A 14,655-nucleotide genomic window follows, 5' to 3' on the forward strand; every position below is an offset into this window, starting at 1 on the left:
TGATTTTCACTAAGAAGAGGATCCATTTCAGTTCCAGATACATGCTGATTTTAAAAACTTCTTATTACAAATAATTTTTTAGACAATATTGTAAAATATACTACAGTAATTTTAACATGTGCTTATACTTCCCATGTCAAATTTCCAAACCACTGTTTAAAAAAAAAAAATCACATCATCTCATCTCAATTTTTCATAAACAATAATGTAATCATTCTTAATAAAATTCTTTGCTTTAAGATTAGCTAATGTGCTGATGATGCCCAATAAAAAGGACAAAACATGTACACAACCTTTCAATCTTTTATGATTATATAACCACAAAACGTTGTACTGTAGGTATTGAATAGGTGAATAATAAATGTATAATTTGTAAATTGAATGTAAACTGTAAGTAACCAACCTAAGGAAGCAAAAAGTAATGTAGGATTCTCACAGACAAAAATTAGATGACACTGGTCATCATTCGAAAAATTCTCCTAAAATAGTCACTTTACTTTCTCATACAAGTGGGTATTTTACACGGATCTATACAAATGGCTACTGAATTACTGCACTTAAAGGTGGAAAATTAAACAAAAACTGTGGCACATTCCTCAACCAGGTGACTGTACATAGTAGACTCGCATTTAATATTCTTCTTGGAGAAGGCCCAGTTCTAAATCCATGGTTACATGTGTACATACAACAGTTATTGGAGTGCTGTTAAATCTGACTTTGCACATGCAAGGCTTCACGACACGAAAATCTGAGAATGGTGTGTCATCAGAAATGAAAGAATCATAGGACCATTCGTTTTTTGCTGAGAATATGGTAGATTAACCCACTTTTTCAGAGAATTAACCAAGAGCGAGTATGATTTTTCCATTTTTCAACAGGACTCTGCCACCGCTCACACTGCAAATAATTCCAAGAGAAAAAAATTGTTAAGTGTTTGCACAGAACAGAGTTATTAGTATGGTTTTGTGGCACCCTCAGTCCCCCAATGTATCTACCTGCGATTAACTCTGCGGCAACTTAAAAAATACAGCATATAAGACGAACCCACATATTTTACAAGAATTGAAACATAATATTTGCCAGGTAATTGCCGGAATTTCTGAATGTGAACTACACAGTGGCGGCGCATGGATAAAGTGTATGGGGGTTCACTGCTGTTGAAAATAACTTGTTGAGATTTATTGTTACTTGATGTTTACATAGATGTAAAATAGTGACATTGCTTGATTAGAAATACGACTTTCCTTTGAAGGGACACTGCTACAGCTCGAAGATGTTACCAAAACAATGAAGATGAAAGACAGAGAATATAATGTGCAATTACTTAAAAAGCTGATCGAATTTCCTCTGATTTTGAAGACATTGCTTGCGTACAAATAACTTCTTCAAGAACGTGTTAGGCAGACTACTGTTGTTTATGTACTGACGTATTTGCAGCTTACTTCTCATAAAACACGCATTACTAATGAAAAGCTCCTGGGGTTCTCAACTTGGGAGCGTGGGTTGGTGACCACGGGACCCTTAGCTGAGTCCTGGCATTGCTTCCACTTACTTGCACCAGGCTCCTCACTTTCGTCTATCCTATCTGACCTCCCTTGATCAAGTTTTTTTCTTTTCCAACCCCGACGGTATTAGAGCACTCGAAGCCCAGGAAGTGTTTCATTTTTACACCCTTCGTGGCCTTTGTCTTTCTTTGGCCGATGCATTCATTTTCAAAGTGTAGGATCCCTTCCATTTTTTCTCTATGTTTAGTGTTATATAGAGGATGGTTGCCTAATTGTACTTCCTCTTAAAACAATAATCACCATCACCACTTGCTGATGAAACGCTTCATTAATTACATAAACTTTGGCTACGTATGCCTATTGATGCTATACAAAACGTAGTTACCAAAATATTCTGGGTCATTGCAGTTAATTACATCAGAATTGCAAAATCATCAAATTAAAAACCCCTCCAAAACCTACCACATACGGGTAACGTTAACCGTTCTGACAGTGCTTCGGCTAACTTCGGAACTGCTCGATGTAACTTGTGTATCGCTGGTCAAGTCGCCAGCGATTCCTGGGCTATGTTTTCCCTGCTCCTCAATGCCCCTCACCTTGTGCACCCTCCTTACGTCTCACGGCCCCGCTTCCGCAGTCCTGAAATTGAACCACTTCGCTGGTTCAGAAGAGCAACAGAGTGCTGATGTCAAAAATACCGCTATGCGCGTGGATATACAGGGCTTATTAAAGGAATAGGCTGTAATAAACCACTTTACATAGACTCATCTATTTCTAGGGGGTTCACTGAACCACTGAACATATAGAACGCACTGCCACTGGAACTACACCAATTAGAGATAAAAAATTTCCTAACGAGATGCCAAAAATGTGTGGGGAAAAAGGCAGGTAGTTTCAACACCATCTCTCGTAACTTCTTTCAATGCCCGTTTTACTGTTGTTTGGGTTACCTTCCCACTAATCACCCCGATCAGCACAAGACAAACGAGCATGTTAAAAACACCATGTACCGGAGAAGAGCATAACTGAATCACCCTGTATTTGTTAGTTTCATACAGTCTATGGAGCAAACAGCCCCAATCTGGCTGGCAGAAAGTTACGACTGGGAACTTAAAAAAAAAAAATATATATATATATATATATATATATATATATTTATTTGGGTATTTTTTAAAAAATTGAAGAAAATAAGGGAAGATATTACTGCCATGTTTTTATATCAATGTATTTTGGATGTTAACCTAAATGCATCTGATTTCTTTCAAATGATGAAGAAAAATTATTACATGAGCATTCTGGGAAGGTGAGTGGACATGAAAAGAATTATATACAAAGAAATTCTACATAATTTATGTGCATTATCCACAATGTTTGTACATGTAATGTGGTGATGAACAGCACAGTACTAACCTGGTGTGCCAGCATTGACAATGACGGGTGCTGGCGACACTAATCTCATGGGCGTAGCGTTGCCAATCCCTCGAACGTTTCCTACCACAAAGGAACCACTTTGGTCATAGTACCCTGGAATCACCTGATACTGGCCTTGAACCTGAAACACATTATTTAGTGGTATAAATTGTAAGGAGCTAAATAAGAAATGTACATAATTTTCAGTTCATCTATTCCTTCTCACCACTGACCGGTAATCTTTGTGTCTATTAAATGTTCCCCACGAAAAGAAAACATCTGTTGATTCTTGCTAATCTACACTGTAGTACTCTCCTCATTAGGTCACTTGTCAGTCTACAAAATACCCTCATATCGCTAAGGGTGATGTGATGTGTAGATTTTCCACCATTCCACCACACAAAATCAACAATCAAATATAATAGTATTAAAAATCTGTCTTTCAGAGCAGCACAAAAAATTCTTTCAATGAACATATGAAATTGGCTGGCACATTCTACCAACTAATCAACTTTGTTCTCTGTGAATACCTGGATACAAAAATTAATCAAAAAAATCTCATTTGGCTTTTTCACTTCTTTGAACAGAGTAAGCTTTCCTGAATCCAAAAATATATCATACATGTACCATTCTGCAGCAAACATATTTTAAATGATGGCACTACTGCCTCTCCTCCTTGACTAACATTACATTCTTGAAAGTGACATTCTAAAACTTTTACACACACTTCTCTCTAGAACCATAAAAACTAGAGCAATCAAACTCAGTATTCCTGTAATTGTTGAAAAAGGTATAAGGAAGACTATATTCTCCCTAAAATGAAAGCAATAGGACACTAAGCATAGTTTAATTTTTGAAGAGGAAAAAGTACTCCCTTTCTGAGAGCCTACTTTAACAGGACAAAGTAATTTTGGATACACTTGTAACTCCTGACTGAAGGAATCCGGGTTATTAACTTGCACACAAAGAACTATAACTCGAGGTAATATCTTCAGACAAAATTGTACCTCAAGTTGTGGCAGAAAGTTGAATATTTAAATTTTATTTGTTCCTCTGGCGATGACCTGAGGGAGATAGATAGTTGATATGGTAAAAGCTGAGCCTCAAACAAATAGTTTCTTACATATAAAACCGGGTGAGTTGGCCGTGTGGTTAGGGGTGCGCAGTTATGAGATTGCATCTGGGAGATAGTGGGTTCAAACCCCACTGTCAGCTGCCCTGAAGATGGTTTTACGTGGTTTCCCATTTTCACACCAGGCAAATGCTGGGGCTGTACCTTAAGGCCATGGCCGCTTCCGTCCTATTCCTAGGCCTTTCCTGTCCTATCGTCGCATTAAGACCTATCCGGGCTGGTGCGACGTAAAAAAACTTACATATAATCTACGAAATAGGCCTTAAAATAAACAGGTTTCACATCCAAGTGCTAAGATGTATCATGGTGCATGGGACGGCTTAATCCACTGGAATCTGAATTTATGCCTACAGGGACAGACAATTATTTATTTTAGAGAATTATGCAGTAACTTGGTTTACTGAGAATTTTTTTTTTAAAACTTACATTTTTAGAAAGCTGTTTTCATCACAGATAAATGCCTAAATATTCACTACTGTTTTTCGGTCTTCAGTAGCGAATCACCAAGTGATACTTTTTGAAACAACTCTCCAGATGAAGTAGCACACCACATTTTTCATATAGCCACTTGACTTCTGACCTTAATTTATGAGCCTTGTACACTCTGCAGGGCCTGGAAGGATGCTGTTGGAGGGATAGGAACTGGAAAATGGCCCTACACTTGTCACTGACGAAACGTTCGTCATTATTTTGTAGCCACTTCAAGGTATCTTCGTCTCCAGCCACGTTTGTTTACTACAAGTGCAAGCAGGTCACATTTTGTGTTTTTATACAGCATTCTATGAACTTTTTTTTTTTTTCCTAGGGGCTTTACGTCGCACCATTCTATGAACTTAATAGAGGGCATCTTATTTAGAAAAATCCCTTAACTTCAAGGAATAATCAGCATGTGCTGCAAGATCCATCTCTTGTCAATGACTTGAACTACTAGCGCTTAAAAGTTAGTATGGAACAGTTCCGTACGTTGGCTTTTGGTCAAAAATGGTGGTGTACGGAATGGTTCCATCAGACGATAAAGATGTTTATTCCCATAGGGAACCTGTCCATCAGTTGATGCCAATGAGTTAAGTTAGCTAGGTTTACTGGCAAGTAAAATAACTCCTTGGAGACAAAATTACTAAAACCCTAAACTGCAGAAAATTGTAGTAAATTACACAGAGAAATATATAATTGTAATAATTGATTAGCACACTGACATTACTCACGTTGGCCACTTGTGTGAGGTTGTTGGTGCTGGTAGGAAGCTCGCCTGCTGACGATGGTGTGAGCGGCCGCCTCTGTTGTGCAGCAGCTGCAGCACCCTGTTGTATGAGGTTCGCTGGGTAGACACCCCATGGTGTTACGCCATAGTACTGAGGTACGACAGTTGGACCTGCACACACACACAGAGAAAGTATCTTTCAGACCACACCAGGCAACATTCAATCACTAATCTATAGATAAGAAATCATATTTAATATTAACCTTTTGTACTGGACAAGAAAGTTAGCAGCCTATACTGGATTTAGTTTAACTTTTGTCTGTCTGTTGCAGCATCATGGGTAAACGGTTAATGAAACTTCGTATTTAATTTTAGGATAAGGATGAGTGGGAACTTAACTACTATACATTTAGTTCTTCTTCTGGGTTGAACTATGTTGTTTTGTGTACATGCCACACAGTCTGAGACTGATTACTTCGAATCAAGCAGGGGTATTTCAGTCGCCTTGACAAAGAATACAACCAAAACAGGTTAAGACATTTTTGTAGGGACCGAAAAGAGTAACTCTTAAAGAGGGAATGTACTAAAAAATTAAAAACAATCACGCTGTTAAATTTAAGGTTAGGTCTGAACATAAAAATAATTATGATGAAAACAAAGAAACAAGTGTTTGCAATTATAATTAAAGAAATAAATAATGAAATAATACATTTTAAGAACACCAACATAGCAAAACATCAAGGAAAAACGTTCTTAAAGACACAAACTATAAACGTCGCTTGCAATTATGTTTAAATTTATCGTAGGAATGTCCAACATCCGGGCGATTTGCACATGTCTCATGTGTGGATTAGCATCCCTGCCTAGCTTTCTTCTCCATAACCGAATGCATTGCAAACCACTATGCGTAAGTGCAGTAGGCCTAATTTATGTACGTTTTTACACAATTCATCTCTCTCTCTCTTTCTCCCTCTCTCTAGTCATCAGCTGTGAGGCTGGTTGGCGGCAGTAGCTCCCCATTCTTCACATTTTTCTGCTTTCTTTTTCAGTTCGTAGTAGGAGTCAAATCTCATGTCATCTAATATTTGCGTTATGTACTCTAATCTTGATCGCTGTCAATAATTTTTCCCCTCCATGGAACCCTCTCTTATTTTCTTTAATAACCTATTATGTCTAAGCATATGGCCTGTTAGATGATCCTGCCATCTTTTTGTTTGACATAAAACACCTCTTCATTTGTGACCGACGTTCCCTGCAGCTGTAGGCCAACACTCTAGGGCCGTAAAATTAACTTCTCTACCAAATCCTCACCCAGGCTTATCGCTGCTGGTGCATCATGCGCGCAACGTGGCCGGTAACACTAATTTAAATTCCTTATGGTGGGAAGTTTACGAACGTACTAAAGAGTGACGTAAATATGCTATCCAGGTTTCTTTAACATGTATTTAATAGGACATGAACTAGGACTTTGGAATACAGATGTTATAACCAGGGAAGCGCACTAGAGAGGGACGTCTTAACCAGTTTCGACTACTGCATTGTAATAATATGCTTACAATATTGTGATTTTTATTCCACCTTTTCAATACAATTGGTTGTATGTTGTTAGATCATAATGCTACAACACTATTTTATAGGGACATGTTTTGCTTGAATTTCAAGCATCCTCAGCCCATATAATCATCTCAAGATTAAGACCCGTCATATTTAATTTGCTCTGACAAATTTGTGCTTAATTATAATTCTAAAATTAAGTAATAAAATATATAAACATAGGAATTTGTGAACACATTAATAGTTTAACAATATGAATGACTATACTAAAATTGGAATAACTGTTAATTCTAAAGATGTTGACGCCCAAAACACAGTATCTTCAAATGTTGAAAATTTAGCTAAAATTGTTTTCTCAAACTATTAGTTTATTAAAAACAATTGTAATTTGACTTCTATGTTAAAATTTGAGTCGTAATTATGGTTAAAACTTATTGGTGTCTGAAGATTAAAATCTTGGATACGTTGGAATTCAGCTTCACGTTTTAATGTCAAGGCTTGCTACTATAATTTAATAGTTTTGAACAGTAAAATGTTGAATTAATTAGTTTCATCAAACTAGTCTTATTTTTACGCTCAGATTTTCCGTTGGTAGTAGTTTTTATTTATGCGGGTTTTAGTCAAAAGGGACGTCAATCTACTCCTTGTAGAACCACAACAAATAACTGTCACCATAATGTAACAAAGTCCACAAGGTTTTGTAGTAGCTGTCAAAGGGACGCACCATCATTCAAATATTATGAAAGAAACAAATCAACTCCTCTAAATTTTGGATTGACGTCCCTTTTGACTAAAACCCTCATAAATAAAAACTACTACCAATGGAAAATCTGATCGTAAAAACAAGACTAGTTCGATGAAACTAATTAATTCAACATTTTACTGTTCAAAACTATTAAATTATAGTAGCAAGCCTCAACATTAAAATGTGAAGCTGAATTCCAACGTAACCAAGATTTTAATCTTCAGACACCAATAAGTTTTAACCATAATTACGACTCAAATTTTAACATAGAAGTCAAATTACAATTTTTTTTAATAAACTAGAACTTTGACAAAACAATTTTAGCCAAATTTTCAACATTTGAGGATACTGTGTTGTGGACGTCATTATCTTCAGAATTAACGGTTATTCCAAATTTAGTATAGTCATTCATATTGTTAAACTATTAATGTGTTCACAAATTCCTATGTTTATATATTTTATTACTTAATTTTAGAATTATAATTAAGCACAAATTTGTCAAAGCAAATTAAATATGACAGGTCTTAACCTTGAGATGATTACATAGGCTGAGGATGCTCGAAATTAAAGCGAAACATGCCCCTATAAATTAGTGTTGTAGCATTATGATCTAACAACATAAAACCAATTGTATTGAAAAGGTGGAATAAAAATCACAATATTGTAAGCATATCATAGCAAATTCAATACGGGTCCAATCATGAGATTAGTTACATGTAATACTGCATTGTATTTAAAACATCAGCAAACTGTATGCAAAATTCAGCGAACAGCAAGAGGGTTCAACCAGGAAGAAGAACTAAATAACTCTACACACCGTGAAAGCTTCACTTTCAACTACACGTTGTTCAAGAAGTTCTGCATGAGGAGGGATTCAGAGGGGGCCTAAATTATAAAACTATATTCTTTTCTGACTATTGGTGTTGTATGAAAATTGCTCCTGAAAAAAAAAAAAAAAAAAAGCAGGAGTTTTTTGGGTAACATTTTCCCAATACAGTGAAAAATAAGTGAATCATCAGTGGCGATTGTCCGAAAGTTTGAAGTCCAAGAATCAGTAACTCTCTATGGAGATCATACAAGCAACGTTTTAAATGTTTTGATCATCGCTCTTTACCGGTACTTGGCTTTTATAGCAGACAGAAGAAATAAACTATATAAAAAAAGAGAGACGAAACTGCACTGGGCCAGAGAGAGCCAGAAAGTGACTGCATCATGACAAGTTGCTGACAGGGAGAGAATGTCCACCTACATGCCTTAGGAACTCAGCAACTACAGGAAGAGATGAGAGAAATGTAATCACACACGCTACGTGAAAGTTCCGTCAACAATGGGTACAACAGCTAGTAGACTGTATAGTATTTAACACTCCTGCATCTGTTCCTCCCAAACCCTGCTCAGTGGTGGGTGCTTGATCTTCCTAAACCAGCCATTTTCATCAATTCCATACAAATATTATACAGTTACAGTTCAATTTTAATTTCCTTAAAAAAAGAGAGAGAGAGAGAGAGAGAGAGAGAGAGAGAAAAGAACCAAGTGAAATGTTAAAGTATTTTAAGATTAGGGTAGAGTTTCTGGATTGAAGATAGACATGCCCTATACATCTGAAACAGATCAATGGATTTCCAGAGTTGGCTACGTAGTTGTGAGCTTTAATTCGGGAAGTGGGGTTCGAACTCCACTCTCGGCAGCCCTGAAGTTGTATGCCATGGCTCCCCTTTTCACGCCAATTAATTGCTACTGTACTTTAATTAATGTCACAGCCACTTCCCTCCAAATCCCATCATTACCATACGACCTGTGTCAGTACGACGTAAAAAAGTTTTCCGAAGCACATTAGTTTCTATAAGCCTAAAAATTTCCTCGTATTCAATGTCCACAGCATAAACCATATTTTCATAACTTGAAATGAATATCATCTGTAACTACTTTGTTCAAAGCCTTCTCAAAGTTTTCAGAATTATTACGCCTTGTATGCTGTCAATAATATGCAGAGGAAGTACACACACAGTTTGTAAACAAAATCTTGTTCAATTTTGAAATATAATAGAAACTATATACAGTCGAAACTGGTGAAGACGTCCCTCTCTAGCGTGTTTCCCTGGTCATTACGCCATTATTTCGAAGTCCCAGGACGTGTCCTATTAAATACATGCTAAAGAAACCTGGATAGGACATTTACTGTATGTCACTCTTCAGTAGTTCGTAATTTCCACCATAAGAAATTTAAATTAGCATTCCTGGCCACGCTGCATGCATGATGTGGCAGCAACTACTGGCCTGAGTAAGGATTTGGTAGAGAATTTAATTTCACGGCCCCGGAGCACGGTTGCATGTCCGCCTACAGCTGCAGGGACCGTCAGTCCAAGCAAATCTTATTATCTTTGTGTCTGACATGTTGGTGCTCAATTTTACGTTCGTGAAGCCTCTTTCAGATCGCGTGGGTTCGATCCGCTTTCATGTTTAGCCGCCGGTCTGCCTAGGTCTAAACTAAGAACTGATTGTTCAAGTAGAAGCTTTCAGATGACGTGGAGGCAGAGAATAACTGCGCGCGGGGAAAATGTTTGAGCAGGCAGTCTCTAGTGAGTTACTGTCCTGCCCTCGCAGTTACTTGTTAGTGGTCATTAGTTTTTAGGCATGTCATCATACACAACAGATCAATCGTGCCCCACGACATCAGTACTGTGACCTGTATCAGAAAATGACAATGTATCTGAAAGGAAGTAGAAATGGATTTAGATGATAAAAAAAAGTAAGCCCGCTCTCACCCATTTGACATTTATTACTCATTTTCAATTTAAAAGTTATTTGTGTGCTTTTTTTTTCCTGTGTGATTTACCGCGGTTATTATCGAACCCAAAATATACACAGAGGACTTAATAACTTTAATGTTAGAAATACCAGTGGTCTAGCTGTGTTTGGGAAAGCGTGATATCATGTAGACCCGTTATTGAGAGAGTATCCCCTTCTCTAACGAAATGAGAAGGACACAGCATGATAGAACTATTTTTGTATTTTCTTAAGTGTAGAAGGTAAATGAAGATGATTATGGTCCATATCTATTATTTACATTGAAAAGAGTGCTGAGAAGGATCCACTGGAAAGCGCAGGGAGTTTTGCACAACTCGACCCGCTGTGCTTGCAAGTCAGTGGAAGCGAGTGCACCCGTGCATACACACAAGCATGTTTTGCTCCCGCACCGTCTGAAAGAGGCCCGAGTGAGCTGTGTAACAACGTACGTAAATTAGGGATACTGCACTTACGTATACAGCCGACATGTTGGTCCTTCATTTTAGATTCGTAAGTGAATTGTGTAACAACGTACATAAAATTGGCCTACTATACTTATGTGCAGTACATTCAATTATAGAGGAGAAGAAAGTTTTTTTTCCGCTAGTTGCTTTACGTCGCACCGACACAGATAGGTCTTATGGCGAGGATGGGACAGGAAAGGGCTATGAGTGGGAAGGAAGCGGCCGTGGCCTTAATTAAGGTACAGCCCCAGCATTTGCCTGGTTTGAAAATGGGAAACCACGGAAAACCATTTTCAGGACTGCCGACAGTGGGGTTCGAACTTAAGATCTCCCGAATACTGGCCGCACTTAAGCGACCACCGAGCTCGATATCTGCAGTCGTTTAAGTGCGGCCAGTTTCCAGTATTCGGGAGATAGTGGGTTCGAACCCCACTGTCGGCAGCCCTGAAGATGGTTTTCCGTGGTTTCCCGTTTGCACACCAGGCAAATACTGGGGCTGTAACTTAATTAAGGCCACAGAGGCTTCCTTCGCAGTCCTAGCCCTTTTCTGTCCCATCGTCGCCATAAGACATATCTGTGTCGGTGCGACGTAAAGCCAATAGCAATATAAAAAAATTAAAAACTTAAGCGACTGCAGCTATCGAGCTCGGTGAGAGAAGAAGAAAGCTAGACAGTTTATAGATGATGAAAAATTGTTTATTGAGGAAAAAGTGGATGCCAATCCACACATGAAACGTGTGCAAATCGCCCAGATGCTGGATGGGATGTGTGTATAGTTCACGTTTCTAAGAATGCTTTTCCTTGATGTTTTAGTATGTTAGTGTTCTTAAAATATATTATTTGTTATTTATTTCATTAATTACAATTGTAAACACTTGTTTCTATGTTTTTAAAGCAATTATTTTTTCGTTCAAACATAATCTTAAATTATTAGCGAAATTGTTTTTCATTTTTAGCACATTCCCTCTTTATAACTATTTTTTCTGGTCCCCACAAAAACGTCCTAACCAATTTGGGCTGTAATTATTTCAAACTCCCAAAGCTAAGTACAAAAATCAATATATCAAAGCTTCATTAGTCAATATAGTAAGTTTCCCGATATTTAGATACCATCAATGAGAAATATGAACAGATATTTCAACTAGTGTTCTGAAACATCTGTAAATGGCATTTAAAAAGGTAAATATCAATCAACATGTTTGGTGGTGAATGTGCTACAAAAGAAATGAGTTTCTTTCAACTTTCGCTGGGCACTTAGGATATGAATAACAAGTAGTCTATTTATTACTTACTTCGTCTTCCACCATACTGAACAAAAGGATCAGTTATGACGCCTTCAGGTTTCAAACCTATTAGAGATTCTAGAAAAAAAGAAGAAAAAAAGGAAAAACTCTCTTTCCTGATCCCTAAGATTGGATTTTAGTTTTCAAAACTGCACATTTCTATTACTGACTGATATTATTTTACTAATGATCCATTGTGCAGTTTTATATCCCATGGATCCTAATGACTGACTCATGACCTCACCTGCTATGAGGGTCCCAACGTAGGGTTCCTGGGCTGCATTAATGACGTACGGTGCACTCGTGAACGCTGTGGCTGGTGCTGCAAGACCTACAACAGGAAGAAAAAGATTACAACTCTTTATCACCGTGAACAAGGAAAGTGGAGAAATATATATACGGAAAGATAAAACAAGCGAAGGCTATTTGTTTTAAAAGACCTGTTGAATCGCTTAAAATTTTGTAAAAGCTATCCTGCCAAACCTAATTGTAGTTCATATTCTCACTTTAATTTTGTGTCTAAATTTCCATTTTCCCAGGTCATATGAGAATGGCGAGATTAAAATTTCCTGCATGTAATAATTAATGATTATTCACACCGTTGGAAGTCTCTTTCCATAAACCATAGAAACTAAGTTGACTTAGAAATATTTTCTTTATTTTAAAGGCTAAATTTTTATGAACTCCCAAATTAACAGAACAATGAGACTATAAAAACATTATTCAACCATACGCCACCTTTGCATGGTCAAAATACCGCGGCCCTTTATTTATTATCAGGGGGCAGGCCCGACCTTAACGTTTACATTTTTAGTATAACAGAAGCTAGATTTATTTCATACAACCCTGTACTTCATACAAAACAATTTAACACGTTGAGCACCAAGCAAAATTTTGCTCTGTGGGCCAAAAGTGTATTTTTGGTCTCTGGTGTTACAGTAGCAACATTCTACCGTGCTTTTAACGCAAAAGTAAACATTAACGTCAAAAACTAGAATAAATTAAGGTGGACATCGGTGTCTGTTGTGGCCTGTTGGGAAACTTACGTCGGCTGGGCCCAGGCGGTCACGCTAGTGGACACTAGCGCGCCCAGTAATGTGCTGAATGTGTATGGCGCAACTTGAAGTGTTGTGTTGTATAAAGAGCGAGAGACCTGCCAGAAAATACTTCGACCTAACTGTCCAAGGAAAAAAGACCAGAAAGAAGACCAAGAAAACACTGGATAGACACATTGAAATCAAATGTGCAGGAAAAAGAGGTCTCAAATGGGATGATGTATGTAGACAGGAAGAGATAGTGAGCGAACGCTTGTAGACCACACCCAGGAAACTGGAATTAGAAAATGATGATGATGACGACAATAACAATGAACTACTGTAAAAATTGTCATCGGGACTGTGCCCTGAATGCAATTAACAAGACTATGCTAAAGCACTTTTGTCAAAGAGAGATTTCCTGACATCAGTCTACAAGATTAGTTCAAAGAGGAAATTCGAAAGGTAATTTTCTTCTGAAATGTCTGCTAGTCTTTATAGCTATTACTAAGAAGTGACTTAATGTAATGTAAATATATGCAATGCAAAAAGAATGTATTGAATAGATGGAAAAATTTTATAAGAGTAAATTATATGTAATCTTGGTTCAATACGGATCAAAAAGAGAAATTTATAACCCTTGATACTGAGAAGAAATCTTGGTGGTTTTGATAGTGCTGATTGTTGTTCTGAGAGGCAAAACAGCTACATTAACAGCTCCCAATATAACCATCAATTTTTAAATGTACATAGAGGAGAAAAGGGATAATATCTGACACTTCAAGAATGACAGTATGAACAAAAGAAAGAGAAGGGCCACAAATGATGTGAAACTAAAAGACTCACAAACTAAATACAACTGAGTCGAAAGAGAACAAGAATACACCAAGCAGGTTAGATAGCAATGAGCCTGGCGCAAGTTCAGGAAGCAATGCAAGTTTTAGCTAGAGGCCGCATGGTCTCCAACCTGTATATTCAAGATGAGAAGTGGTGGTGGTGATTATTGTTTTAAGGGCCGGTGAAAATAAGAACCTCCTCATAACTCCTCCCCTTATCGGTAGGGGCAATAGAAAAACACCCCCAATATCCCCTGCCTGACATAAAAGGTGATTAAAAGGGGCCCATGGGACTTAACTTCGTAGTGTGGGTTGGCGACCACGGGGCCCTTAACTGAGTCCTGACATTGTTTCCACTTACTTGTGCAAGGCTCCTCACTTTCATCTATCCTATCTGACGTCCCTTGGTCAACTCTTGTTCTTTACCCGACCCCGACGATATTAGGTTGCGAGACCTAGGGAGCCTTTCATTTTCAAGCCCTTTGTGGCCTTTTGTCTTCCATTGGCTGATACCTTCATATTCAAGGGTTATAAATTTCATTTTTGATTCATATTGATCTGGGATTACATATAATTTATTCTTATAAAATTTTCCACCTATTCAATACATTCTTTTTGCAATGCATTATATTTACATTACGTCGAAACTAGTTCCAAGCGACTTAATGTAATGTAAATATATGCACTGCAAAAAGAATGTACTG

At 37.5% G+C, this 14,655-nt stretch overlaps 1 protein-coding gene across 2 annotated transcripts in view; it reads right to left on the reverse strand.

Annotated features, from left to right (window-relative positions):
* Positions 1 to 14,655, reverse strand: part of pum (pumilio) — a 978,781-nt gene that overhangs the window by 64,684 nt on the left and 899,442 nt on the right. For both annotated transcript variants that reach the window (XM_067158497.2, XM_067158496.2), the window contains exons 10-13: positions 12,326 to 12,412; positions 12,091 to 12,159; positions 5,253 to 5,419; positions 2,916 to 3,057 (exon numbers count right to left, since the gene is read on the reverse strand). In XM_067158497.2, coding sequence (XP_067014598.1) covers positions 2,916 to 3,057; positions 5,253 to 5,419; positions 12,091 to 12,159; positions 12,326 to 12,412 — 465 coding nt within the window. The remainder of the gene's footprint in view (positions 1 to 2,915; positions 3,058 to 5,252; positions 5,420 to 12,090; positions 12,160 to 12,325; positions 12,413 to 14,655) is intronic.

Source organism: Anabrus simplex, chromosome 14, assembly GCF_040414725.1.
Source record: "Anabrus simplex isolate iqAnaSimp1 chromosome 14, ASM4041472v1, whole genome shotgun sequence".
Lineage (NCBI taxonomy): Eukaryota > Metazoa > Arthropoda > Insecta > Orthoptera > Tettigoniidae > Anabrus > Anabrus simplex.